Below are 26,902 nucleotides of genomic sequence, written 5' to 3'. Positions count from 1 at the left end.
ATTAGAACAGTGTCCAGGCATCAATAAAATCCTCGATGGAATAAACTCTGACGTCTCAAAGGTTCAATGACTAGCCCAAGGTTGCCCCCAGCACGTCACAGTTGAGCCTAAGACTCAGTGACAGAGAAAGGGAAGAGTAACCGTTGAGATCGTACTACGAGCCAAGTACCATTACCACAAAATCTGTACGCTATTTCATTTAATTCACACCACACCGTGTGCCGGGTACCCCCAGTATCCCTATTCTACAGGTGAAGCTCAGCTAGCAGGTCACAGAGCAGGGTTATCCATCCATTCCAGGCAAACAGTAACTGAGCACCTGCTACTTACCCAGCACCGTGCCTAGCGCTGGGGAAACCAGAGGTGAAGAGAACAGACGCGGAGCTTGTATGGTAGTGTGGCGAACGTTCAGTTAGCAGGTAAAACGTGAACGAGCAATGGATTTGCCATTTGGGAGGCGTGCTGTGGAGGAAATCAATGGGGAGGAGTGACGGAGGGAAACGGGACAGAGGGAGAAATCTCCTTTAGGTACAGTGGTCCGAGAGAGGCTCTTTAAGGACAGCACATGCAGACTGAGGCCTGCAGAGAAGGGGCCCCCTGTGATCAGCTGGAGGAAGAGAGCTTCAGCCAGAACAGCAAGAGCAAAGGCATAAGGCACAGCAGGGCAAGGCAAGGTTAAAGACCAGGAAGTGTGGCAAGAGGGTACAGGATGACTTTGAAAGGGTAAGCAGAGGTCAGCTCTCTTTCCCCAAGAAATATATATATTTATATATAATTCTATCATATTGATTATATAGTTGATGTTAATTAATAACTACATACCAATGATCGAATACTATGTTTATATAATAACTATATAATACTGATTCTTCTAGAGTGATTATAGAACTATATATAACTTATCTATATTTGCAATACATATTACATCATAAAATACATATATAAGGGTATATTGATAATACAAACCATGAAATTTATATAAAATATTTATATGAAAGCACATAGATAAAATGTATATGCAATATACACACATTAGCATATAAGTTACTGTATATAAATTATTTAGGTATTATCTATAAAATATATAAAATTTAATAAATGTATATAATAAAATTTTAAATTAAAGAATGAATTATATAAATTATAATTCTCTCTTAAAATAAACTTAAAAAAATTTTTTAGTGTAGTTAACAATGTTACATTAGCTTCAAGTGTACAACACAGTGATTCCAAGAGCTTAAACGTCACGCTGTGCTCACCACTGCCCCTACCGTCTGTCCCCATATATCGCTATCACAGTACCACCGACTCCATTCCCGGTGCTGTGCCTTTTATTCTGGTAACTTATTTCATTACTGGAGGCCTGGATCTTCCTCTCCCCCTCACCCATTCTGCCCATCCCTCCACTTCCACCCCCCCCGCCGCCCGCCCCTCAGTTAGTTCTCTGTTTACAGGTCTGATTCTGATTATTTATTCGTTGGGTTTGTTTGTTGAGATTCCTCATATGAGCAAAATCATAGGTGTCTCTTTCTCAGTCTGACCTCAGCACAGATTGTGAGGCCTTCATGTTCTCTGCTCTGCTACCCGGAGCCTGCTTCCTTGGCTGCAAAGACAGGACAGTGACATCCGCTTCGCAGGGAGCAAAACTTGGAGCACGTGCCGGGGTCTCCAGTATGCCAGAACATGCTAAGCACACTGGTGAATACTAGTGCAGCTCCCCAAGTATGTAATAGAGTTGTGAGGGTGTGAGAAAGGCCTCACTATCAGTGCAACAGCGGCTGGGGCTGGGGCTACTAACCAAAACACTTCCCTTCGCTCTAGTGAGGGCTTCTCAGCCCTGGCACCATTACCATTCTGAACTGGATAATTCTGTGTTGCATGGGGCCATCCTCTCAGTAGCATGTTATCAAACAGCATCCCTGGGCTCTACCCACTAGATGCCAGCACACACACCCCCAACCCTCACTTCGTTTTAACTATCAAATGTATCTGCAGATCATTTACAAGGGGGACATGGCCTCTCCACGCCTGGAATAGGCATAACAGGTGCTCAGTAAAGGACTTACAGTTAACTGAAGGAAAGACAATAGCTCTCATCCAAAAGAATGCCCTGGACAACCTCTCTGATAGCCTGTCAGATCCCACCCCTCCTGTATATTTTTCAAGGCCCAGTGCAAATGCCACTTCTTCCATGAAGGCTTCCTTGATTGTCCCCACCCCTGCCTGTATATACTCTCCCATTCAATGCTGATATCTGATAGTTTGGGTTCCTCTTTGAACCTTGTCATTTAGTGTCCCACACATTTACCCGTGTTTTACCTCCACTATTCACAAAGTACCAAGGAGGCTTTGGAAAAACTTGAGCGCCAACTATCGATCTCCTCTGCCCACTATCTTCCCCATAAAAATGACATTCTCTGGTACGCGCACTTGCCATTTTCTCAAGCATATATAAGCTATGGAAGAAACGTTCACAATCTGTATTCCTTTGCAACATACTAAAGCAAAAATGTCTTTTAAGGTGTATTAACAACTTAGTATTTACCATACACTCAGCAGGGTCTAGGGCTTGTCCCCCCACAAAAAAACACTTTACATAGATGAACTCATTTTACCCTTAAAATAACCCTAAGAAGTAGGAACTTTAATAAACTCCACTTTACAGATGAGGCACAGAGAAGTTAATGAACCTGCGCACTGGTCACACAGCCGGGAAGTGCAGAGTTCGCTTTTAAACCAGGCAATCCCTCTCCTGTCTGCCCGCTCCTAACTGCTATAACCTGCTATGGGCAAGCGGCTTCAAGACCTGCACCCCATCCAGTTCGCGGCAAGACTGCAGCTCTCAAATCCTTCCTGGCTAGAAATCAGCAGCAGGTCACTAGGTCTCCGACACCAGGGACCTTGGTTACGCATTCACTGTGTTGCCGAAGGGGTAAGATGTGTGCTCTGCAAGAAGCGCGCTCTCCATTTGCGTGAAACAGAGGTAGCACCGCGCTGGGAAGTTCTTCCTGAGGTCTAACCTTGGGCCATTTCCCACAGCCAGCAGAAGAGGGGACCTGAGCGCCGAGCCGAGCCGCGATGCCTTCCACCGGTGGCCACCAGGTGTCGCCGCGGCGTCCCCCGAGCGGGAGGGCGGAGCGGCCGCGGACTGCGGGAGCAGCATGTGGACGCTCGGGCGCCGCGCCGCCGCCTGCCTCCTGGCCCGCTCGGCGCCCGGGGGCTCAGCCCGGGCCCGCGCGGGGGCCCCGGCGCCGAAGAGGGACGCCCCGCTCTACGGCCGCCGGGGTCTGAGAGTCCGGACGGCCGCAGCCCACGTACCCAGCCACGCTGTGAGTACCCGCGCCGCGCAGCCTTCAGGGCCGCACGCCGGAGGGGGGGAGGCCGCGCACGCTGTGGACGCTGCGGGCACGCGCGCCCCGTCCGCCCCGGAGGAACCGCGGGCCGGGGACGCGCTCGGCGAGGGCCGGGTGGCCGGACGGCGGCGGAGCGCTCGGCTCCCGCTGCCCGGGGCGGTGCCGCCCGCTCAGCCTTCTGTTTCCCGGGGTCGCATTTGCACCGGCTTCTGCTTTCGGGTGGAAGGGGCAGTATCCTGCCATGCAACTGCGGGGGAACGCAACGCAGGGGGCCGCAGATCCGCTTTCGGAGGCGGTGGTTGTCTCCAAGCTCGCCCCTTTGCTTTTCGAGAACAATTTAAGCGGTACTATATACTGTACTGGATGCTGTAATATACCTATATATGTGTGTGACATACAATATCAGTATGGCACATAAATATATATAAATAAAATAAAATAGTACAGGAGTGCCTGGGTGGCTCAGTCGGTGGCCCACTCTTGATACGGTCATGATCTCTTGGTTTGTGAGTTCCCGCCCCACATCCGGCTCCTTTCTTAACATCGCAGAGCCTGCTTGGGATTCTCCCTATCTCCCTCTCTCTCTGCCCCTCAACTGCTCCTCTCTTTCTCTCTCAAATAAATTTTAAAAAATAATAAAACAGTACAGTATAATAGTACCAATATAATAGTATATGTACACACACACACACACACACACACACAATTAGAATGATGTTTTCAAGCACGGGCTTTTCCGAAAGAAATGCTTCCTCAAGCGACATGGAAATGTCAAGGCTGCGGAGTACAGTAGCTAGAGCAGCAAAGCTTTTGGAAAATGACCGGGCCTGCGTTCCAAATTCTGGTTCGATTCACGGGAGCTGTGTGACCTCTGGGGATCTGGAACCTCTCTGAGGATTGGCTTCCTTTTCTGTGAAGAGATTTAAAGGGTAAAGCCCATTTGGCCTAACTGGTGTAAGGATTACTTTGGATTAACATATATAAAGTCTTCAGCACTGAAAGTTAATTCCCCTGGGGAATGCAAAGGAGCGTCTGACCCAGTAACTCCCCAGACTTGAAAGGAGGAAGCTGAAAGAACGGCTGTGGGGTTGAGGAAGACTGCAGGGCAGGATGGACACGGTGTTTAATCGGGGTCTTGAAGATGGCCAGGGAGGGAGAGGAGGGTATTCCCGCAGGAGAACCTGCCTGCCTGGGGGAGGAAAGCAGACGGACATCCGCTCTGAGTGGCTGGTAATGCCGGGTGGGTTGTCCACGCGGACGGAGGCAGGTGAAATCCAACTCAGATTGCCTGTGGAGCTCTGGAATTTGGACTTTATTTTTTAAATTTTATTTATTTTGAGAGAGATCAAGCGTGAGCAGGGAAGGGGCAGCGAGAGAGGGAGAGAGACCGTCAGAAGCAGGTCCAGAGCTGTCAGAGCAGAGCCGGAGATAGGGCCTGAACTCACCAACCGTGAAATCATGACCTGAGCCGACATCAAGAGTCCAGTACTTAACCGACTGAGCCACTCAGTCGCCCTTGGAATTTGGACTTCAGACTTAAACTTCCCACCGCCCTATTCTTTGGCCGTGTTTGAAGACAAGTTAGGATTGGTTGCCAATATTCAGAGTTGGGACCTTGATACTGGGTTCCCAGGACTCTCAGGAAAAATAGGCGGTTATGGCCATGCTGGTCCCACGATGCCCCAGCGCAGAACACAGACACTTGTTACCCCTCTCCTTCTATGCCGCTCCCACGGGGAGCTGCGCTCGCTTGTACTTGGACCCCTGCTGGTGTGGGCCAAGGGTTGCCAGCAGTTTTTCATTTAGGACAGTGACAACATACGCATGGTCTTTTGGATGGCATTTAGTGGCTGAAGGGCTGCTGACTCAGCAGCGTGCCCAACTCACAGCCAGCACCCAGGAGGCAGGCACTGGCACACACTGGGATTGGGGGTAACTGGGAGGTTGGGAGGTAGTTAGCTCCCTGGGTCACCCATTAGGCCTCCTCTGCCACAGTAACCTAATCAGGTTTGCTGAACTTGTCTATCACGCAGCTCCCTCATCCATCCCTAATACTTGAAGAGTTGGGTCAATGACGGTGGCAACTGGGACCGCCATGTTTAATTTTGTCAAGGCGTTAACTGTCCGCAGGTTGGCCCCGAAAGTCCCCATGCACTGCAGAATCCATCAGGACCTGGCTTCCTTCTGGGGGCCTCTTCCCATCCTTATTTTCTCTACTGCCATTCCTACTTCTCCAGCCCTGTCCAAAAGACATGGAAGGGGAGCCACATGTGTAATCCTAAATTTTCTAGAAGCCACATGGAAAAAGTAAAAACAAGCAGGTGAGATTAATTTCAGCAACACAAAGTGGCACCTGACTGGCTCCATCAGTGGAGCGTGTGACTCTTGATCTCAGTGTCATGAGTTCAAGCCCCATGTTGGGCATAGAGCTCACTTTTTTTTTAAAAAATGTCAACAACACATTCATGTAATCTAGCTTTTCAAGGTATCATTTCAACATTTAATCAATACTGAAAAGTCATTGAATCACTTAACATTCTTTTTTAGTACTCATTCTGACAAATTCAGCTTGCACACTTCAGCACCTGCCAGCTCAGATGTTAAGCTGAATTGCTTGTGGAAATGTTTCATTTCTATTTCGCAGAGTTCACTGTAGAAAAACAAAGTCACACAGTCGAGCTGTTCCAAACATGTTTTCAGTTTTCCAGAGACTTGACTCAAGTATCATTTAAAAAAAAATTTTTTTTTTTAACGTTTATTTTACTTTTGAGACAGAGACAGAGCATGAACGAGGGAGGGTCAGAGAGAGAGGGAGACACAGAATTGGAAGCAGGCTCCAGGCTCTGAGCCGTCAGCCCAGAGCCCGACGCGGGGCTCGAACCCACAGACTGTGAGATCGTGACCTGGGCTGAAGTCGGACGCTTAACCGACTGAGCCATCCAGGCGCCCCTCAAGTATCATTTTTAAATGATGATCGTGTCAGGTTTACAGTCCAGGTCCTTGGTCCCACCAGCCACGTTCCAGGCGCCTGCCCCATGGCCACGCGTGTGTGGCTCGCGGCTTCTGCACACACACAGCTCTGGAGTAGAGCGTGTTAAGCTTCTGATTGTCGGTTCTTAGCTCTGGCTGCTCGTCAGAAGCCAGGATCCCCAGAAAGGTCTTCCATCTAAGTGTGAGGCTCCGTGGCCCAGGGCTGCCTCTGGTTCTATCATGCAGCCCCTGACCCTACTGAGAATGAGAATGGGACGGAGCTGGTCCTCCAGCCTTTTCCTTGTCACACAGGAGGCCCCTCCAAGGAGGAGAGAATGTCATCACCTCTGACCTAACTTCATAAGCCCCTGCTGCAGCCCTTGCTGCACACCTTGGAAGGCTTATAGACATTAATTTTTGTAGAGGGACAAGATCCTCACCTATGATCCCACGATCTTTTGACCTTAGGCCTGGCAAGCAGGTTATGCCCTAATTAACTTTATTTTTTTTTTCTTTTTTCTTTATTTCGAGAGAGAGAGAGAGACAGCACATGGCAAGGGACAGAGAGAGGGAGACAGAGAATCCCAAGCAGGCTCTGCACTCTCAGCATAGAGCCCGACAAGAGGCTTGATCTCACGAATGATGAGGTCATGACCTGAGCTGAAATCATGAGTTGGATATTTAACAGACCGAGTCACCCAGGCGCCCCGCTTTATTTAGGTTTATTTGATTTATTTTGAGAGAAAGAGAGAAAGTGCGAGTGGGGGAGGGGCAGAGAGAGAGGTAAAGAGAGAATCCCAAGCAGTCTCCGCACCATCAGCATGGAGCCCCATGTGGGGCTCGAACTCACAAACCCATGAAATCATGACCTGAGCTGACGTTGGATGCTTAACTTACTGAGCCACCCAGGGGCTGCATCCCTAATTCACTTTAAATTCATTTTTATTGTCTTTCACAGACAATGTATGTGCGTTTATACATACAACAGTGTATATAAAATATCTATCTTGTTTAAAGGTTAATAACAAACTCCCATGTTTCCACCACCAGATGAAGAGAGTGAATATTCCTGGGGCGCCTGGGTGGCTCAGTCGGTTAAGCGTCCGACTTCGGCTCAGGTCATGATCTCACGGTTCATGAGTTTGAGCCCCGCGTCGGGCTCTGTGCTGATGGCTCAGAGCCTGAAGCCTGTTTCAGATTCTGTGTCTCCCTCTCTCCCTGCCCCTCCCCCGCTTGTGCACACTCTCTCCCTCACTCTTTCTCTCTGTCTCTCTCAAAAATTAATTAACGAAAACCATTTAAAAAAAAACGAGAGAGAGATTAGAATATTGCTTGTTCCTTGAAAGCTCTCCCCGCTCCCCCCAGGCCTCCCTGAAGGGAATCTGCTCTCCTGAATTCTGTCAGGCATCCCTTCCTTTTCTTAGAGTTTCACCCCCTACATACGTCTCCCTAAAAAACATTTTGCTGCGTTTATTCCGCTGTGACTTGTTCCTTGGATTCAGGGTTGTCTCTGAGCCTCGTCGATACTGATGCACACCGTTGTCATTTATTCGTTTTCTCTGCCGGGTAGTAGCCCATTGGGTGAGTACATCACACTCTGTCCAGTCTCCTTCTGGTGACATCCGGGTGATCCTGTCGTGGCGCTGCTGGCACGGATGGTGCTGTTGTGGGCATTCCTGGCCACGGACAGAGGCCCTTTCCGGATGAATTCACGAGAATGGCATTGGCTACGTGAGGAGCCAGCAAATGTTCAACTCACTTGATGCCAGAGTGGTTACACCAGTCCACGCTCCCTGGAGTGTGGATGAGAACTGAGTCACTCTTCCAGTGTTGTGCTCTGCCGCGGGGGGCCCCCGGAGTGCGGGCTGTCCTCCCTGCTAGCCCCCCAGGCCGGGCCTCACCGGGACTGGGCCTCCTTTGGGTCATGCGGTTCCAGGGCTGGAGCCGGAGACTGTAGGCCTAGCAACCATCCCGAATCTCCTCAGATGCCTCCCGTGCGGAGCTCAGGGACCGACTGAACCCTGGAGACTCAGGCTTAGCAGATCCATCACAGAGCAATAGTCCAAGGGCTCCAGGCCTAGCAACCATCCCGAATCTCCTCAGATGCCTCCCGTGCTGAGCTCAGGGACCGACTGAACCCTGGAGACTCAGGGTTAGCAGACCCATCACAGAGCAATAGTCCAAGGGCTCCAGGTGGCTTGGAAGCAGGGAGGGCGGCTGCAGGGGGGAGCACCCCTAACACAGCCCTCACCGCTGCAGATTCCATCTGCCTCCCCCTAGCAGAGCGGGGCTTCTTCCCTGATCCCTGCCTCCTGAGGAGGAAACAGAGGGTCTGAATGGTTAAGCAGGTACCCAGGGAATGTTGGGTTGGGGAGAACGGGTAAGAGACCAGCAAGATGTTTCTGGCAACAGTCCCTTTGATGATTACACACAGCCGAGTGTAGACTTCCACTCCTGGCTGTTGAGTAACTTGCATTAGCCCGAACCTCCCACCAAGGACAGCCATCAAAGATACAAAAATCAGAGCCAGGAATGAAAGAGAAAAGAAGGCTGTGTGAAGGTATCAGAGAGACATGACAGGACTTGAGAGGACCCTGGAGAGGAGGGAAATTCTGAGCCCCTAGTCTCAAACTTCCCTTACATGCCTGAAACTCTGTACGGTTCCCAGGTGTACATTCTTTCCTTTGTGGCCCGGACCCTGGGGCCAGACAGCTTTGGGTTCAAATCCCAGCTCCTGCGCCTTGTCTCTGTGTCTCCGTGTGACTTTGCTCAGTTTCCTCATCTGTGAAATACAAATACAGCCTCATCTTCATTTTTCATGGGTCCTGTACTTGTGAATTCACCCACTCAATAAAATGTATCTGTAACCCCCAAATCGATACCCAGGGTGATTCTGCGGTCACGCTTGGGCGCACGCAGAGCAGCAAAACACTGGAGGCGCCCCCCCCCCCCCCCCCCGCTTGCATGTTCCCACCCCGGGTCAAACAGGGTGACTCCCTGCTTTGTCTCTCAGCCCCCACACTGTAAACAAGTGTCCTATTCACCGGCTACTCAGTGGCGCGTTGTTTGCATTGTCGTGATTTTGTTGCTGATTTCACCGTTTAAAATGGCCCCAGCCTAGTGCTGAAGTGCCGTCTAAGTGCAAGAAGGCTGTTAGGTGCCTCGCGGAGAAGACAAGTGCCCTGGATCGGCCCCATTCACGCCTGAGTTACGGTGCCGTTGGCCCCGAGCACAGTGTTCATGAATCAAAAATATATATTAAACAGGATGTCTTTAAAAATTTTTTTAGGGTTTATTATTTTTGAGAGAGAGAAGACAAGAGTGCAAGCAGGGGAGGGGCAGAGAGAGAAGGAGACACAGAATCGGAAGCAGGCTCCAAGCTCTGAGCTGTCAGCACAGAGCCCGATGCAGGGCTCGAACCCACGAACCCTGAGATCACGACCTGAGTGAAGTCAGATGCTCAACCAACTGAGCCACGCAGGTGCCCCTTAAACAAGATGCCTTGAAACAGAAGCACATGTAAAACAAGGTTATGTATTGATCAGTTGGTCAAATGTGACCTGAGGCCTGCAGTACCCTAAGCCTGTATTTCCCTTAGGAGCAGCTCACTAATCTAGCATTCTTGGTGACTTTATAGAGCATAACTGTCGCGAATCACCACTATAATAATAGTACTTGCCTCACAGGATTGTAATGAAGACTAACCACGTCCATTTCTATCAACACCAAGGGGACGGTGAACACTCTAGAATGTGTGGCTATCACACTGGTTCTCTCACTTCTTCAGAGCCAACCTTTTAAAATCATGCCCACTTTGGGGCGCCTGGGTGGCTCAGTTAAGCATCCAACTTCAGCTCAGGTCATGATCTTGCAGTATGTGGGTTCGAGCCCCGCATCAGGCTCTGTGCTGACAGATCAGAGCCTGGAGCCTCCTTCAGATTCTTTGTCTCTCTCTCTCTCTGTGCCCCTTCCCTGCTTGCACTCTGTCTGTCTCTCTCTCTCTCAAAAATAAACATTAAAAAAAATTAGTTAAAACCATGCCGTCTGGGAGCGCCTGGGTGGCTCAGTTAGTTAAGTGTCCGACTTCGCTTCAGGTCATGATCTCACAGTTCATGCGTTCGAGCCCCGCATAGGGCTCTCTGCTGTAAGTACAGAGCCTGCTTCAGATCTTCTGTCTTCCTCTCTCTCTGCCCCTCCCCTGTTTGCATGCACACATACTCTCTCTCTCTCAAAAGTAACATTAAAAAGTAATAAAAAATCAAATCAAATCATGCCCTCTGTGCTCTGCATTTGTTTCCCCCTTGTCTGCTCACTTCTCAGCCCCTTGCCCTCTGTCTTTTACTTTCCGAGTTTGCCAAGGACATTGATGGCTCATGAGAATAACAGCCTTGAGCCGTGCTCCAGAGTGACCTTTGGGGAATGTGCGTCTTGCCACCAAGCCCCTCAAGCCCTTGGATGTCTTCCCAGGATGAGGTCCAGCTGAGTGCCGTCACAAGGCCCTGTGGCCCCTTCTCCATCATCTCCACTCCAGATGTATCACTTTTCTCTCCCTTTATAGGCTCCATCCCCTCCCACACTGGGGCAGGTCCCTCAGCCGGGGTCCCCTCTGGTGCCTGTCACTCTCCTCTGGTTATGTCATTTGGCTCTCCAGCTGATCAGTAGCGTTGGCTGCTTCAGAGATAGGAGCCTGGACACTCAGACGTTATGGACTGGGATCAATCAACAGATCCCATGGTCTCCTGCAGATCATGTTAATGAGACCTGCCCGTCTGAGGTCCGATCCTCTCTTCTGGACATCAGCAGACATCTGCCTCTTACTGTTCATTGTTGCTTGTATTCGTCAGACTCCGGGAGCTTTGCTGATGCCTCCCTGCCTGGCCTGTGCTAGTCGCCTAGAGCAATGCTGCCCAGTAGAGCTTCCTGTGGTGGTGACTGTGTTCTGTGTGCCACTAGCCACACGAGACCTCAGGATGCTTGACACGTGGCCAGTTCAACTGAGAAACTGACTTCTTAAATTTTATTCCAATAAATGTAAATGTAAATAGCTGCCTGTGGCTCAGGATTATTATTTTGAGCAGCACAGGCTTAGAGAGAGCCTGAAAGAACTCCAGGTAATGTATGTATGTAAAGAACGTGAAAACATTTCCTAAGAAACATTTCCGGGAGGAGCCCCATGGTTGGCTCCATCGGGAGAGTGGGCAACTCTTGATCTCGGGGTCAGGAGTTTGAGCCCCACGTTGGGTTACTCAAATAAATTTAAAAGAAAAGAGAAGAGAAGAGAAGAAAGAAAGAACTACTCCTGGAAAACTTGAATGTGGTTATTCTCGAATGTAGGAGTGGTGAAACCATGCATTCACGGACTGTAATACACTGAAAAATGGTAACGTTCTTCTTAACTTTGGCTTTTAGAGTTTGTGCGGCCACCGCCTCGGTCAGACTGTGAAGGTCAAAAAGCAGAGTGTCTGTCTGATGAACATGAGGACAGCGGCGACTTTGGGCGACCCTGGGTAAGATAAAGCACCTTGCACATCAGAGACCTCTTCCCCCGTGCCCTCCCTCTCTCTCAATACACGACATAGGCCTACGTGCACATATTATCTTTTTTTTAATTTTTTCCTTTTCTCTTACCATTTTTTTACCAAAAAAAAAAAAAAAAAGCCCATCCCATACAAAGCCTGTTATCTCCCTTAGCGGCAGCACTCATGAGCATCTTTCCATGTCACCAACTACCTACCACATTATTTTTAAGGAAATAATATGAAGTTTTCTGGATACACCGACTGTGGTTCACTTAACTCATCCCCTGTTGCTGGACATTTAGGTTGTCTCCAGAGTTTTGTTATCATTCTCTTGGGTGACTTAGCAATTAGGGTAGGCCAAGCCTCAGTAACAAAGAGACCCAAACCTGTAACGGCTCAAGGCGGTGGTCTGTGTCCCTGTGTGCAGACATCCCAGGGTGGGCATGCCTCTGTGCAGTGATTCGGTCAGCCAGGCTATTCCACCTTCCTGTGACTTGTCAGTACCTTACTGTCCCTTGCACGGTGGAGGCCGGTCACCCCACCCATCCCACAGAAAGGGACAAGGGCATGGAAGCCCTGGAAATGGCTTGTCACCCACTCACATTTTAGTGGGAAGGACGTGGGCACATGGCCACAGCTATTTGCAGGGGACGCTGGGAAATACAGCCCAATGGGTAGGAGGACGCAGTGGCTTCTGGTGCAAAGCTCCCCCGCACTGCTCCAGTCTGCCCCCCGCCACTGGTGTCCGCATGGACCCTCCTTTCACACGAGCGCACACACACAAACACACACATACACACACACCCAATGGAGAGGGGCTGCTTCGCTTCCTCACCAACTCTTGATATTTCCGGTCTCTTCTATTTTAACCATCATTCTGGTGGCATCTCATTGTGATTTTTCTTATAACGTTTATTGATTATTAAGAGACAGACACAGAGTGTGAGCAGGGGAGGGGCAGAGAGAGGGGGAGTCACAGAATCTGAAGCAGGCTCCAGGCTCCGAGCTGTCAGCACAGAGCCCGACGCGGACTTGAACTCACGATCTGCGAGATCATGACTTGAGCCAAAACCGGTCGCCCAACCAACTGAGCCACCCAGGCACCCCTCATTGTGATTTTTTTTTAATGTATATTTTCCTGAAGATCGATCAAGTTATACACCTTGTCATATGTGCACTGGCCATTTGGATATCTTTCTAAAAATGATACCCGTTCAAAGTTTTTTTACCCTTTTTTTCTATTGGGTTTTCTTTTTCTTATTGACTTGTAGTTCTTTCTATATTGTGGAAATAAGCCCTCTGTCAGATACATGTAGCGCAAATAATTTTCTCCCACTTTGTGGTTTGCCCAGTATAAATCTTAATAACAAAAGCAATGGAAATAAGCGCATGTCCGGTTGAAGGAGTCAGGTTCAATAAATAACATAAAATACCATGAAAATCTGTATGTGCTAATATGGAACAATTTCCAGAATATATTAAGTAAAAACTGCACAGTGCTTCATTTCTGTATTAAAAAGAATATAAAGGGGTGCCTGGGTAGTTCAGTCAGTTAAGCATCCAACTTCAGCTCAAGTCATGATCTCGCGGTTCAGGAGTTCGAGCCTCGTGTCAGACTCTGTGCTGACGGCTCAGAGCCTGGAGCCTGCTTCGGATTCTGTGTCTCCCTCTGTCTCTGCTCTTCCCTTGTTCATGCTCTGTCTCTCTCTCTCCCTATCTCTCTCTCTTTCAAAAATAAGTAAATGTTAATAGTAGACCCTCCCTAAGGGCTTTTAAAAAAAAAGAGAATATAAAATTCTGGACAGATACAGAACAGACTGTTACTCGTAGTTGACCATGGATGGGGCTGCTTATTTGGGAAAAATGGTTTACTTATAAACTTTTTCATGTTGATTAACTTTTTACACTGTACATGTTAACTATTTTCCGTGTATTTTTTAATTTAAGGAAAAAATAAATATGTCGGGGCGTCTGACTTGCTTAGTCAGTGGAGCATGTGACTCTTGAATCTCGTGAGTTCAAGCCCCATGCTGGAGGTAAAGCTTACAATGAATGGATCAATCAATCAGCCATTACAATGAATCAGTCAATCAATGAATCCATCAGCCAGGTTGACATTAATAAAATGGAGCTGTTTAGTAAGCATGTGTTTTGTGTTTCCCCTGCAGCTCTCTGGATGAGACCACCTACGAAAGACTGGCAGAGAGGACACTGGACTCCTTAGCAGAGTTTTTTGAAGACCTCGCAGACAAGCCTTACACACTGAAAGACTATGATGTCTCATTTGGGGTACCTCTTAGCTCATTTTCTTTTTCTTTTCTTTCTTTTTTTTTTTAATAACATTTTTTTCAATGTTTATTTTTGAGAGAGAGAGAGAAGCAGAGCATGAGCAGGGGAGGGGGAGAGAGAGAGGGAGGCACAGAATCGGAAGCAGGCTCCAGGCTCTGAGCTGTCAGCACAGAGCCTGACGCGGGGCTCGAACCCGTGAACCCTGAGATCATGACCTGAGCTGAAGTCGGATGCCTAACTGACTGAGCCATGCAGGTGCCCCTTTGCTTATTTTCATTATTCTGCTTCTTCCCTAAGAATTCTAGCTCACTAAAATAAAGAATTCCCCTCTAGGGGAGCCAAGCACCCAGCAGCGTGTGGTTACGTGTCGGACCGAAAGACTGGAGACGGTGTTGCAGCCTTGCTCCACCAGGCTTGTGACCTTGGGCAAGTCACAGCCTCTGTTTCTCCTTAAGCCCTATTTCTTCTTGCAAACAGTGGTTCTCAAGCTCCACTCAATACCTATAAAGGTAAATGGGAGAAGAACCCAGGCGTATGTTTGTCTAGCAAGAGGCCTCTGATGCAGGCCTGGGGAAGCCTGAGCTAGACTTCTGCTTAAGCAGCATGTGTTCAGAGCACACAGACCTGGGTCCCAGTCCTGGAGATTCTGATTCATAGGTCAGGGTGTACTCTCAGGAAGCAAATTCTTGAAAAGCTCACCTGGGATTCTAATGTGCACCCTGGGTCCCACCCCTAGAGATTTTTATCTGGGAGTATGTCCCAAGCAAGGCACGGGAGCTTTTTAAAGTTTTTATAATCAGGGCACCTGGGTGGCTTAGTCTATTGAGCATCTGACTCTTGATTGCAGCTCAGGTCATGGTCCCGGGGTGGTGGGATTGAGCCCTATGTCAGGCTCTATGCTGATCATGGAGGCTGCTTAAGATTCTCTCTCTCCCTCTTCCCCTCTCCCCTGCTCGCCCGTGCTCTCTCTCTTTCTAAACAAACCAACAACAATAAAGTTCTGTCATCAGCCCCCAGATAATCCTAATATGCAGATCTCGGAAGCCAAGGCAGTGCTGCTCTGCACCGACTGACCACCGGGTGGCAGACTTGAGTAAGGGGCCACCTTTGGATTTACAATTCTGTTGAGGCCTTAGGGACCAGCTCCCTCTTGGCCAGGAGAAAATCCCCCACGGAGGTTAATCCTCTTGACAGCAGTTAATTAATAGTTGGAAGTGTCATGAAGTGTGCATTTTGGATTAAACCATGGAATTATTTAGGACGACCAGCTGTCGGGTGTAAGTGATAGAAATGGTGTTGGATATTGCCGTGGAAACAGAAAAGGGACTCCACCGGATGGAGCAGGTAGCAGAGTCTGGAAGATGTCAAGCCTGGTTGTAAGGATAGGGAGGGACTTTGCGGTCAAAACAGAGGCAACGGGGCGAGACAGGATTGGATGCCTTCCAGGTGATTGCGGTCAGCTCAAAACGCAGCATCTTCCGGGTAGGGCTCTAGAAATGCCTGTGCAGACAGCCTCAGAAGGCAAGTTGCTCGGGAACCATTACAGACTGGCCTCCCCAGCTTGACTGCCTGTGGGCTGATGGAGCTGGGGCGTTAACAGCTCTCCTCTCCCCCCGGCCTCCCCATCAGGGGCTGGCTGGACTTAGAGGGAAACCAAGTCTCGGGCTGACCTCGGCCTTACATACAAACATTCATTGACATTGGATAAGCGTCCAACTTTGGCTCAGGTCGTGATCTCATGGTTTGTGAGTTTGAGCCCTGCATCGGGCTCTGCACTGACAGGGAGGAGCCTGCTTGGGATTCTCTCTGCCCCTCCCCGCCCCTCTCAAAAGAAATAAAATTTTTTTTTAAATGCCACAGAAACAGTCCCACCACTCATTCTTATAAGATTAGTGAGATTACTTAGTGACTCGGGTATTTTGCACGAGTGTTTTCGTTAGAGGCATGTGGGGCAGTATTCTTGGAGCGGGATTCTGTTTACCTCCCTGAATCAGGCAGCCAGTGTTCCTGGTCAGTGGTGGGTCACAGGACCTTCCTGAATCTTCCCTGCGGAGTCTCTCTCTAAAGAGTGACCCAGCTGCTGGGCTTTCTGTAAACCGTTCCAGTAAGGGAGGCACCTGTGTTTTTCTGGCCAGAAAAATCTTCAGTATCACTCTCCTCACCAGGGGAAAATTACTTCTAACAAATCATTTGCTAATTAGGAAATTCTCTAGTATAGATGTAGAAACTAAAGGCTTATATAGTAGCTGCCTCTGTTGTTGGGACTTCTGATAAAGAACTTTGAAATGCTGGGGCGCCTGGGTGTCTCAGTCGGTTAAGTGTCCGACTTCGGCTCAGGTCACGATCTCACGGTTCATGAGTTCGAGCCCGCCATAAGGCTGTCTGCGGTCAGCACAGAGCCTGCTTCAGATCCTCTGTCTACCTCTCTCTGCCCCTCCCCATTCCCTCTCTTTCTCTGTCAAAAATAAATAAACATTAAAGATGAAAAGAAAAGAAAAGACACCTAAAAAAAAAAAAAAAAGAAGAACTTTGAAATGCTATCTACTTTGGGGTGTGAATTCCTGATTAGAGTCTCCCAGGCGCTACCTAACTTATATATTCCACATATAAATCTATTGAAACTACATTGTAGGCAATAGAACACCTGTAACACTATTACTTGAGCTTTGTTGGGGTGCCGTCTTTCCCTGTCCCCAGGGTCCGGTTGGGCATCACCTCCCCTGGGAAGTCCTCCTAGATGTTCCAGGCAGATACCGCCCTTACCTTCTTGCCCAGCACGCTGAGAAGGACTCCATGGAGCACCGATCGCCCTGTGTTCTGTTTACACATCAGCTCCCATGGCTAGACCAAGCGCCTCGGCAGCCAGGACACGGTCCATTCTGGGTGTCCCCAGCACCCGCAACATGGCCAAGTACATGACAGGGATTTGACAAGTGTTGATTCAGTACGTAAATGGAACGGCGCCCACTTACTTTAACAGAACACACTTCCACTGATGCCGGTCAGCATCATCGGTATTTTCCCAACTTGCTACTGGCCGAGTAGACAGATCAAAGTGGTAATCCAGACAGGCACAAGAATACGTCCGTTCTGTTTGCTCTCTGTGCAGTAGGAGATGTGAGCAGCTCCTGACTGTTGTGTCTTCCTGTCCGTGGGGTGGGTAATGTTGGGGGTCAGTGTCTGGGTCCGGGCCTCCCCCCCAACGGCACTGCCATTAGAGGGGATACCACCAAAGCGGAAAGTACCGCCCGTCCCTAGGCCTCCGTGGCGTCTGCTGCTCGTGACCGGCAAGCACCCTGCTCTCTGAGGGGTTGATTCCAAGCCACCATCCTTTTGTGCCTGGTGCAGCCCTGGCCCCTGACATTTTGATGAGAATTGGTTTGCAGTCATGTTCTTTATTCACTAAGCTGTTGGCATATCACGGCCAGACATTTCTTAACCTTTTCTGGGCCTTCTCCGGAGAAAATCTTCCCCGAACACCTATGAGTACAATTTCAGCTTTGCAGCAGGGGCTTTCGCAGACACCTGAACACCACCTCTGGGTCCCAGGTCACAGACCCTTGCTCAGAGGCAGCATTTTATTGGATATGGAGACAAAGCATCTAGCTTCTCATCCTGGATTTGTATTTTCTTTCCAAGAGTCCTTTAAAAAAATTTTTTTTGGACTGTTTATTTATTTATTTTGAGAGAGAGAGAGAGAGAGAGAGAGAGAGAGAGAGAGAGAGAGAGAGAATCCTAAGCGGGCTCCATGCTGTCAGTGCAGAGCCCAACGCAGGGCTCGAACCCACTAACCGTGTGATCATGACCTAAGCTGAAATCAAGAGTTGGATGCTTAACCCACGGAGCCACCCAGACGCCCCTGGCGAGCGAGCGTCCTTAAGCAAATGAGCTTAACTCCTGGGAGTGGCAGGTTCTTCAGCTGTAGAGTGAGTGACATCCCTCCACCTCTCCGATTTCTATTAGGGATTGCATTTTAAAATGCTACACGCTCATTATTCTTACTCTTTAAGAGGAAGTTGTATCTGTATTTGGAGTATGGGAAGCCACGTACACATGAAATCGCCTGACTCCGCCTGCCATCCCGTGTGTGTCTGTTGCTACAAAGTGAGCAGCGACAGCGGAAATTGCTCCTTTTGCCGCCATATGTGGAGGGCTGATACTGACTGGCAGGAATAAGCTGCCACCCGCTGCGGCCAAGGGCTCTTCTGATTGTGCGGTGCCGGGGTCAGCAGCGACTGTTTCAACTCTCTCCCCACTTCCCCTGCCCTCCTCTGCATTTAAGTCCGTCCACACTCCCAAAGCAGTCTCCAATTGCCCCTTAAGGAATAATGCTAATGAACAAAAAGCCCGCTTCATCTGGTCTCCTTGCGGCCGGTTCTGAAAGCATTAAAACTCCTGGTGACCCAGTAAGGCAGCTTAGCTTCCTTCCGCTCCTTCCCTCCTCTTGCCAGTTTCCTCTGGAAACAGCCGCTGGCTCCACAGGGGAAAAGTACTGACACACAAAGAACAGGAGGAGGGTGGGGACTAAGTGCTGAGACCTTCTGCCTTGTGTAACCTGGCTATTAACGTCACGCACGTTATCACCGTGCCTGGTCACCCTCCGCTCCGTTTCCGCCTCCGCCGATGTAGGTTTGCGTCCATCCGGTTTTTTGCACAGAGAACGGATGTGCTGCACACTGAAGGCGCTTGGGTGAAGAGACAAATCGGGGCGTCTGGGTGGCTCAGTCTGTTAAGCACCGGACTTTTAGCTCAGGTCATGATCTCACTGTTTGTGGGTTCGAGCCCCGCTTCAGGCTCTGTGCTGACAGCTCAGGGCCTGGAGCCTGCTTCGGATTCCTGTGTCCCTCTCTTTGCCCCTCCCCCACTCGGGCTTTTTTTGGTCTCTCTCTCTCTCTCTCTCTCTCAAAAATAAATAAACATAAAAAAAAAAGAAAAGACAAATCTGCACTCAAGGTGCTTAAAGTAGTGGAGGAAAGGCGGTCAGTGCCCTGCTAACAAGGGGGTGGCTCAGATGCAGGGAGGAAGGCACAAAAGGGCTGTGGGGGCACCCACGCACAGGCTCTGGCCCCAGCTGCGGGGTGTCAGGGTAACCACGCCAGAAGTGCCTCAGCTGGGGCTGCTGGTCTGGGGGTGGGGGGGGGAAGGGGTGCTGCAGAGAAGCTGCTGGGGCCGGCGGGGGGCGGGGAGGTGGTGGGAGACAGCTTGCAGCCTGTGCATCTGGAAGAAATCTCACAGTTGCTTTATGAATATGCTCTTTGTGAAGGAGCAGCCAATTCCCTGAAATCGTGGCAGAAGATTTTGAGTTGGAAGGGGCGCCTGGGTGGCTCAGTCGGTTAAGCGTCCAACTTCGGCTCAGGTCATGATCTCACGGTTCATGAGTTCAAGCCTCGCATCGGCCCTCTGAGGTCAGCACAGAGCCTGCTTAGGCTCTGTCTCCCTCTCTCTCTGCCCACCCCCCTGCTCACGCACGCGCTCTCTCTCTCTCTCTCTCAAATAAACATGAAAAAAAAAAAAGGTTCTGAGTTGGAAAGAGATGATTTTGGCTTTGAGCAAATAGGATCTGCATCCCTGACTGGTCTCCTGTTCTAAGGTGCGACAGTGATCAGGGGTGTGCACAGGGAGCACCCGCGCCCCTCCATCGGTGCACGGAGTCTCTGAAGGAGGCAGCACAGATGTTGTCCTGAGGAAGGGGGCAGGGCTGATGAGACTCGGACCCCACCCTCTGTTCTCTCCTCTGCACCTACCCTTCCTTCATCGTGGGGGACAAGGAGGCACGACGGGGCATTGAAGGACCAGATAGGTCACACTGGAAACAGTGAACATCTTGAACCCCTGAGCCCGGTATCTCATGAAAGAATAAGCCGTGAAAGTATGTACGGGGGGGAGGAGGAATGGGGAATGACTGCTTTTGGCTGCGGGGTTTCTCTTTGGGGTGATGGAAATAGTCTAGAATTAATGATGTTTGCACACGTTATGAAAACACTTTGTGAAATACTAAAAACTACTAAATTGTACAGTTTTTTTTTTAATGTTTATTGATTTATTTATTTTGAAAGAAAGAGAGCGGGGGGAGGGTTAGAGAGAGAAAATCGCAAGCAGGTTCCACTCGGTCAGTGCAGAGCCTGACGTGGGGCTCAAACCCACAAACCGTGAAATCATGACCTGAGCCAAAATCAAGAGCCACCCAGGAGCCCCCGAATTGTACCGTTTTAAGACACATGTAAGTAAATGAAAGGTGGTAGTTCTACCAAAATAGTAAAGGTGGATTTCAAGAAAAAAAATTTTAAAAGACGTACTTATGGGGCACCTGGCTGGCTCAGTGAGTGGAGCATGTGATTCTTGATCTTGGGGTCACGAGTTCAAGCCCCACACTGAGTGTACAGATGATTTAAAAAATAAAAAATAAACTTTAAAAACAAACTTACGTACCCTCTGATCCCAGCCCTTTTCAGAATGCATTTAAAAACTGGCAGACATGCCTGAGAGTGAACAGCTTATATCCGAGGTTCATGGGATTGAGAGAGCACTTCGTGTTATGTAAGGAACAACCTGTTTTGGACCCACACAGACCTGGACTTAAGATCAGCTCTCTCAGTTCCTAAGTATTCCTTATTCCCCAGTCCCTGTGTCCCTCACCTGCAAAACTGGAATAACGATTCCCATCTCTGATGGTCACGGTCACAGTGGAAACACTTTTACACAAAATGCCAAACACCGAGCCTGGCACAGAGTGGGGTACTAGACGTTAGTGGTTACTACTTTTATTGATGTTTTCATTGTATTTACACTCTCTGTATTCCTGATGTCTGTGTGATTTTTGTTTCTTTCATAATCAGAAAAAATGTTATTGAAAATAGTCTGGGTGGCTCAGTCGGTTAAGCATCTGACTGCGGCTCAAGTCATGACCTCACGGTTCATGGGTTCGAGCCCCACATCGGGCTCTGTGCTGACAGCTTGGAGCCTGGAGCCTGCTTCGGATTCTGTGTCTCTCTCTCTCTCTGCCCCTCCCCTGCTCGCACTCTGTCTCTCAAAAATAAACATAAAAAAATATATATATATAAAATATATATATATATAGCCCAATAGAGTCCTCCTCATCCCTTGCCCATCAGTTAAATTATTATTATTAATTATTATTATTGTTATTATTATTATTATTACTGTGGTCTACCTTTTTAATAGCTCTTTGTGTTTGAGAACCAAACACAAAGTGTTCTCAGAAGCATTCGGGGCCTCTTGATTGGACAGGGGCTCTAGAAGCCCAGAGAAGGGTGGCCATGTGTTTGCACGGGTTATGCCTCGGGCGGGGAGCATTGAGAGAGCCTCCCTCCTGCACAGCAGCTCCAGTAAAGGGAACTGAGCTGTGTAGCTGCTGCTATAAGATCCTGCACATATTAAAGAGACCTCAGACCTTGGGAGTAAAGGGCCCCTTTGTTGAAAGAGTGTTTTCAAATTTAAACGAGCACTTATTGAGCGAAGATGGACCAACTCCTCTTTTAAAGAATTCAGGCCTCTTGTAGGGGAAAATAAAGCCCTTGAGAGCAGCCTGTGAGATGTGTGGGAAGGGTCTGAGAATAAAACTAGCCTGGAGTGTCAGCCTTCTATTAGCAGAGCAAACGTTATTGCTCTTTTTTTTTTTTTAAGTTTATTTATTTTTGAGAGAGAGAGAGAGAGCAGGAAAGAGGCAGAGAGAGAGGGGGAGACAGACTTTTTGAAGCAGGCTCTGTGTTGACCGCAGAGAGCCCAACGTGGGGCTCGAACTCACGAACCACGAGATCATGACCTGAGCCAAAGTCCGATGCTTAACCGAGGGAGCCACCCTGGCGCCCCTATGATTGCTCTTGTAAGACAAGCAGAGCAGGTAGTTTACTTCTTTCTTTCTTGCATTTTTTCCTTGTTTTGGTAATGAACTTGTCCTGTCTGATGTTTGGGCTGACATGGTTCTCTGGTGCATTTAAGTAGGCTTTTTTTTTTAAGTAGGCTCCATGCTCAACGTGGGTCTTGAAGTCTCAACCCTGAGATCAAGAGTCAAATGCTCCACCGACTGAGCCAGCCAGGCGCCCCGGTGTCTGCATTTTTTAAAACCCTCTTGTGTGTTCTGGCTGGTAGTTAAGGGAACCAAGGTAGCAGGCAGGATTCGGGGCCTCCCGTTTGCCAGCTGTGAGACCTCAGACAAGCCGCGGCTGTGTCCTCACCCCGAAAGGGGAATAATGATAATTCTTGCCTTGCTGGCCTCGCAGGGAGTAAGAGAAAGCAGGATGAGGTCCAAGGATTACTGTGATTAATCACAGTCTTGCCCAGAGAGCAGTGTGCTTTCCACATGACCTGCCGATTCTATACACGAAAGACGTCTCTTCAGGGTGTATATATATTGTATGCTTGTATAAATGGACCATATCCAGGTCTGAAGCAATTGTGCCCAAGAGCTAACTTTGTCTTTTATTTTCCTCCTGATCCACTAGAGTGGTGTTTTAACAGTTAAACTGGGTGGAGATCTAGGAACCTACGTGATCAACAAGCAGACCCCAAACAAGCAGATCTGGCTGTCTTCACCATCCAGGTAGGTCCCGAAGTCACAGTCTGGCGGTGTTCAGCTCACGTGCGATGTGGCATCCCGGACCCTTTAAAGGGGGCGCCACTTTGTGGGCGGGCGCTTGTAAGCACACCTCTCCCGATGCTTCACGCTCCCCCCATCCTTGTAGGATGGTCAACTCTGCTTCTGTACCTTCTGTCTGCCGATCATCTGGCAGATGTTGAGATCCTGAGATGCTGGCGGATATTGAGATGTCCGTGAGATCGGAAGCAAACAGTTTAGAACTTTTCAGAACCTGGCCCGGACCGTCTTTCTCTATTAAATCATTGCTTGGCCTTTTGAAAAGCCAACTTGTGATACTGCAGCCTTGGAAGGAGTTACCCTTCGTCTTCAGAGCAGGTTAAAGTTTGACCTCTAGCTTGTTTTGAGCATCTCCGCTAGAGGTCGGTTGAATTCCCTCCACGGAATTAGGCGGCTTGGCCTGTGGACGTGGGAGAGCCTCTTAAGCTTCGACTCCAGGGCATTGAATCCCTCCTGTCTCTCCCACTGACCTTTTTCAATCCAGTGGAATAAAAGATTGTGTTGTAGGCCCCCCGCCCATGCTGCATCTCAAGGCCTGAGAACGTGCAGGGAGAGAGGGTCCCTCGTCCGTCTGGATCCATCTGGATCCGTCTGGGTGGTTATTAGAGAGTTATAGAGAGACACTCACAAAAAGCTCTCAGACCAGCCTTCCTGGGCCATTTGTTAGCACTTCCAAAGAGAACACACACTGTGAATTGGGAAAGGCCCAAATATAACCAGGATGGAGTTCTTTGAAAGCCCAGTGGTATTTGCATTAAAAAAAAAAAAAAAAAAACTCTTCTCCTGTCCCAATGTTCACATAATTTTTAGGCAGTTAATATTATACTGTTTATCATGCAAGGGTGTGTAATTATTGGTTCAAAATAAGTAAAGCGTTGTGCCTCCTTCACCCCAACCTCATCGAGGAAGTAGGTTGTAATTTAACAAAAACAATCCCAGAAATCACTCATTTCTAGCAAGGCCCCTTACAGATTGCATTGGTTTTTTAGACCCAGCCAGTTTATTCGAATTTGGATGTTTTACCCTGTGTGGGCCAATCACACTGTTCTCTTTGGCCTCAAACAGTTGTCCCAACCCCCACCAGAGAGGTGATAACTGTCCATGCTTACCTTCACCCCCCGAGGAACTGGACGAGAAACTGGGTGGACCAATTCAAATGCAGCCATCACCTTTGGGGACCGGTGGCTGTATAAATACCAGGCAGGCCACCGGATCCCCTGGTGATGGCTCAGTTCCCTCCGTGTTGTATCTGGAGGCTGAAAAAGCCCGCCTCGTGTTTGAACACACCTGCCAGTGATGGGCTCCTAGCCCAGGCTTGTTTAGACTGTCATTCTTGATGGGAATCTGGAAAGAAAATCTGCCAAGGAGCCATTTACTATCACAGGTGCTGTGTTCCCCAAGGAAAACAGGGTTATTTTCCACTGGACTTTTCATGCCCAAAATAATCTTTCGTGGGGCTGCATTTCTGATATTTTGGAGGCTTTTTTCAGATGACAGTTTTTGGGGGGTGTAGAAACATTGGCCTTCCCCGGCCACCCTGCCCACTCGGAGAGGTTGTAGGATGGGATACAGCAGAGGCCTGGGTGGGCACCGGGACGCCAGTGCCTTGACTCCAAGCCCTGGGGGGCAGTGGAGGGGTCTGGGGGGTTCTCACGCTGTACCTGGCACTCCGGCAGCAAGTCAGAGACCAGGGCCAAGCGCGTGTTCCATGGATTTCGTCTAGACTGTCAGTTCTTGGTATGTGGCCCGGATACTTTGTATGTGGCAGGTTGTGCATATTGAACCAAGCCCTCCGTCCTTTTGGCTTACCCCTCTCATCTCCGTTATTAGGCAAGGGTTCAAACCCCAGCATTTGGTTGATAATACAGAAAGCTTTCATGTTTTTATAGCCCCCAAAGATGCTCCCCTTCTTAGCGTCTCTCTTCCCTGGCAAACTCCTCCCAGTCTTGACGTCAGGAGATCGCTCCCTGAGTGTGCAGGTGAACCCAGTGCCCCTTCTCGTGGGCCCCCGGGGTTCTCTGCTTCACCCCCGTTGGGGCATCACGGTGGACCAGCACTGTCCGCTGGCTTGCCCGCCCCCTCCCACCCCCTGCACTAGGCCGAGAAGAGGCAGGACTGGCGGGCACAGTTCTCCTCTGGAATGACACCGCACGTCAAAACCCAAGCTCGCCCAGGCCCACACAGATACGGCATCCCAGCATGAATGGATGGATGGGTACTCTTGTTCACTGGGTGAGCTTGAGGTGGAGGAACTCTCCATTTCATTGGCTTAAAATTGAATTAAGGAAGGGGCGCCTGGGTGGCTCCGTCGGTTGAGCGTCCGACTTCGGCTCAGGTCATGATCTCGCGGTCCGGGGGTTTGAGCCCCGCGTCGGGCTCTGTACTGACAGCTCAGAGCCTGGAGCCTGTTTCGGATTCTGTGTCTCCCTCTCTCTCTGACCCTCCCCTGTTCATGCTCTCTCTCTCTCTCTCTCTCTCTCTCTCTTTGTCTCAAAAGTAAATAAACGTTAAAAAAAAAAAATTGAATTAAGGAAAAAAATATTTTTTTTTAAATAGTTTAGATGTTTGCCAGGGGCTGGGGAGAGGATTGTGAGGGAGTAACTGCTCAATGGATACACAGTTCCCTTTTGGGGGGATGAAGGGTTTTGGTAGATAGAGGTCGTGGTTGCACATGTTATGAATGTACTAAAATAATAGTAAGAAGAAGAATATTGGTAAGGGACAAATCATGCCAGTGGTACACACATGGCCATAATTTTAAAAAACACTCTGGGGGCGCCTGGGTGGCTCAGTTGGTTAAGCGTCCGACTTCGGCTCAGGTCACGATCTCGCCGTTCGTGAGTTCAAGCCCGACGCGGGGCTCTGTGCTGACAGCTCAGAGCCTGGAGCCTGCTTCTGATTCTGTGTCTCCCTCTCTCTCTGACCCTCCCCCATTCATGCTCTGTCTCTCTCTGTCTCAAAAATAAATAAACGTTAAAAAAAATTTTTTTTAAATAATAAAAATAAATAAATAAAATAGAAAACACTCTGGAGTGCCTAGGAGGCTCAGTTAGCTAAGTGTCCAACTTCTGCTCAGGTCATGATCTCACAGTTCGTGGGTTCAAGCCCTGCATCGGGCTCTGTGCTGTTCAGAGCCTGGAGCCTGTTTCGGATTCTGTGTCTCCCTCTCACTCTTTGCCCCTCCCCCTCACACACTCTGTCTGTCTGTCTGTCTGTCTCTCTCTCTCTCTCTCTCAAAAAGAATAAAATAAACTTTAAAGAAAAAAAAAACCCACCGCCTCTGACATAGCACATATCATACGTGAGTTGGGAAAAGCAAAAGGTCAGAATGTCATCTACAGACTCATGGAGAGGGTTCAGATGTTTTCAGGACTTGTGAATCGTTCCAGAGGGTTCACTGTGTACTTGGTCTTAAAAAGAAAGACCCTGAGACAAGACAGGCGTCTGCCTTGTGAAATGTACTTGCTGGAGCGTCAGTGCGGCCGGTGTCTGGGTGGCCGCGTGTGGGGAGTCAGCATCTCTCTGCGCAGACCCTCTGAGGATCTGTTGTGTCTTGCAGTGGGCCGAAGCGCTACGACTGGACCGGGGAGAGCTGGGTGTATGCCCACGATGGCGTGTCCCTCCACCAACTGCTGACCACCGAGCTGACGGAAGCCTTGAAAACCGAATTGGACTTATCTTCTCTGGCCTATTCTGGGAAAGGCACCTGACGCCCAGCCCAATTCCAAAGACATTAAAAGCTGTGATGCCAAGACCCCTCCTTTGTCCTGCAGCTGAGTGTCTGGTTTTTTTCCATTCCCACCTTTGAGGACACTTGCATTGCTGGGAATGGCGCCCCAGAAAGAATGCGTGGCTTCCCACCCTCCCCCAGGTTCGGATGTTTAATTTCCATAGTTTGTTTGTTTTGTTTTGGGATTTATTGTCCGATTTCCTCCCTCACAGGATATCACTTCTCTTTTATAATCGTCCATATGCTCCTACATTTGTATGTAGCCTTACAACCGGGAAAAATCAGAAGGGAAACTTCCAGGTGAAAAGTGACTTGATTTCACTATTCATTCTTTGAAGGACTCAGCTGCAAAAAGCCACGTGAAAAGCGGCTGGCCGGCCTCATCTTTCTGTCCCCAAATGAGCCTCATTAAAGAGTTGCCTATAAA

At 49.2% G+C, this 26,902-nt stretch overlaps 1 protein-coding gene across 1 annotated transcript; it reads left to right on the top strand.

Annotated features, from left to right (window-relative positions):
• The first annotated feature begins 3,115 nt into the window (after positions 1 to 3,115).
• FXN (frataxin) lies at positions 3,116 to 26,902 on the top strand. Its single transcript, XM_027041083.2, has 5 exons — positions 3,116 to 3,329; positions 11,733 to 11,830; positions 14,011 to 14,131; positions 22,594 to 22,691; positions 26,305 to 26,902. The coding sequence occupies exons 1-5, from the start codon at positions 3,162 to 3,164 to the stop codon at positions 26,453 to 26,455; spliced, it is 636 nt and encodes a 211-aa protein (XP_026896884.2). The 5' UTR covers positions 3,116 to 3,161; the 3' UTR covers positions 26,456 to 26,902.

Source organism: Acinonyx jubatus, chromosome D4, assembly GCF_027475565.1.
Source record: "Acinonyx jubatus isolate Ajub_Pintada_27869175 chromosome D4, VMU_Ajub_asm_v1.0, whole genome shotgun sequence".
Lineage (NCBI taxonomy): Eukaryota > Metazoa > Chordata > Mammalia > Carnivora > Felidae > Acinonyx > Acinonyx jubatus.
Note: the sequence above shows the minus strand (reverse complement) of the source record. Positions and strands in the feature narration are given on the sequence as shown.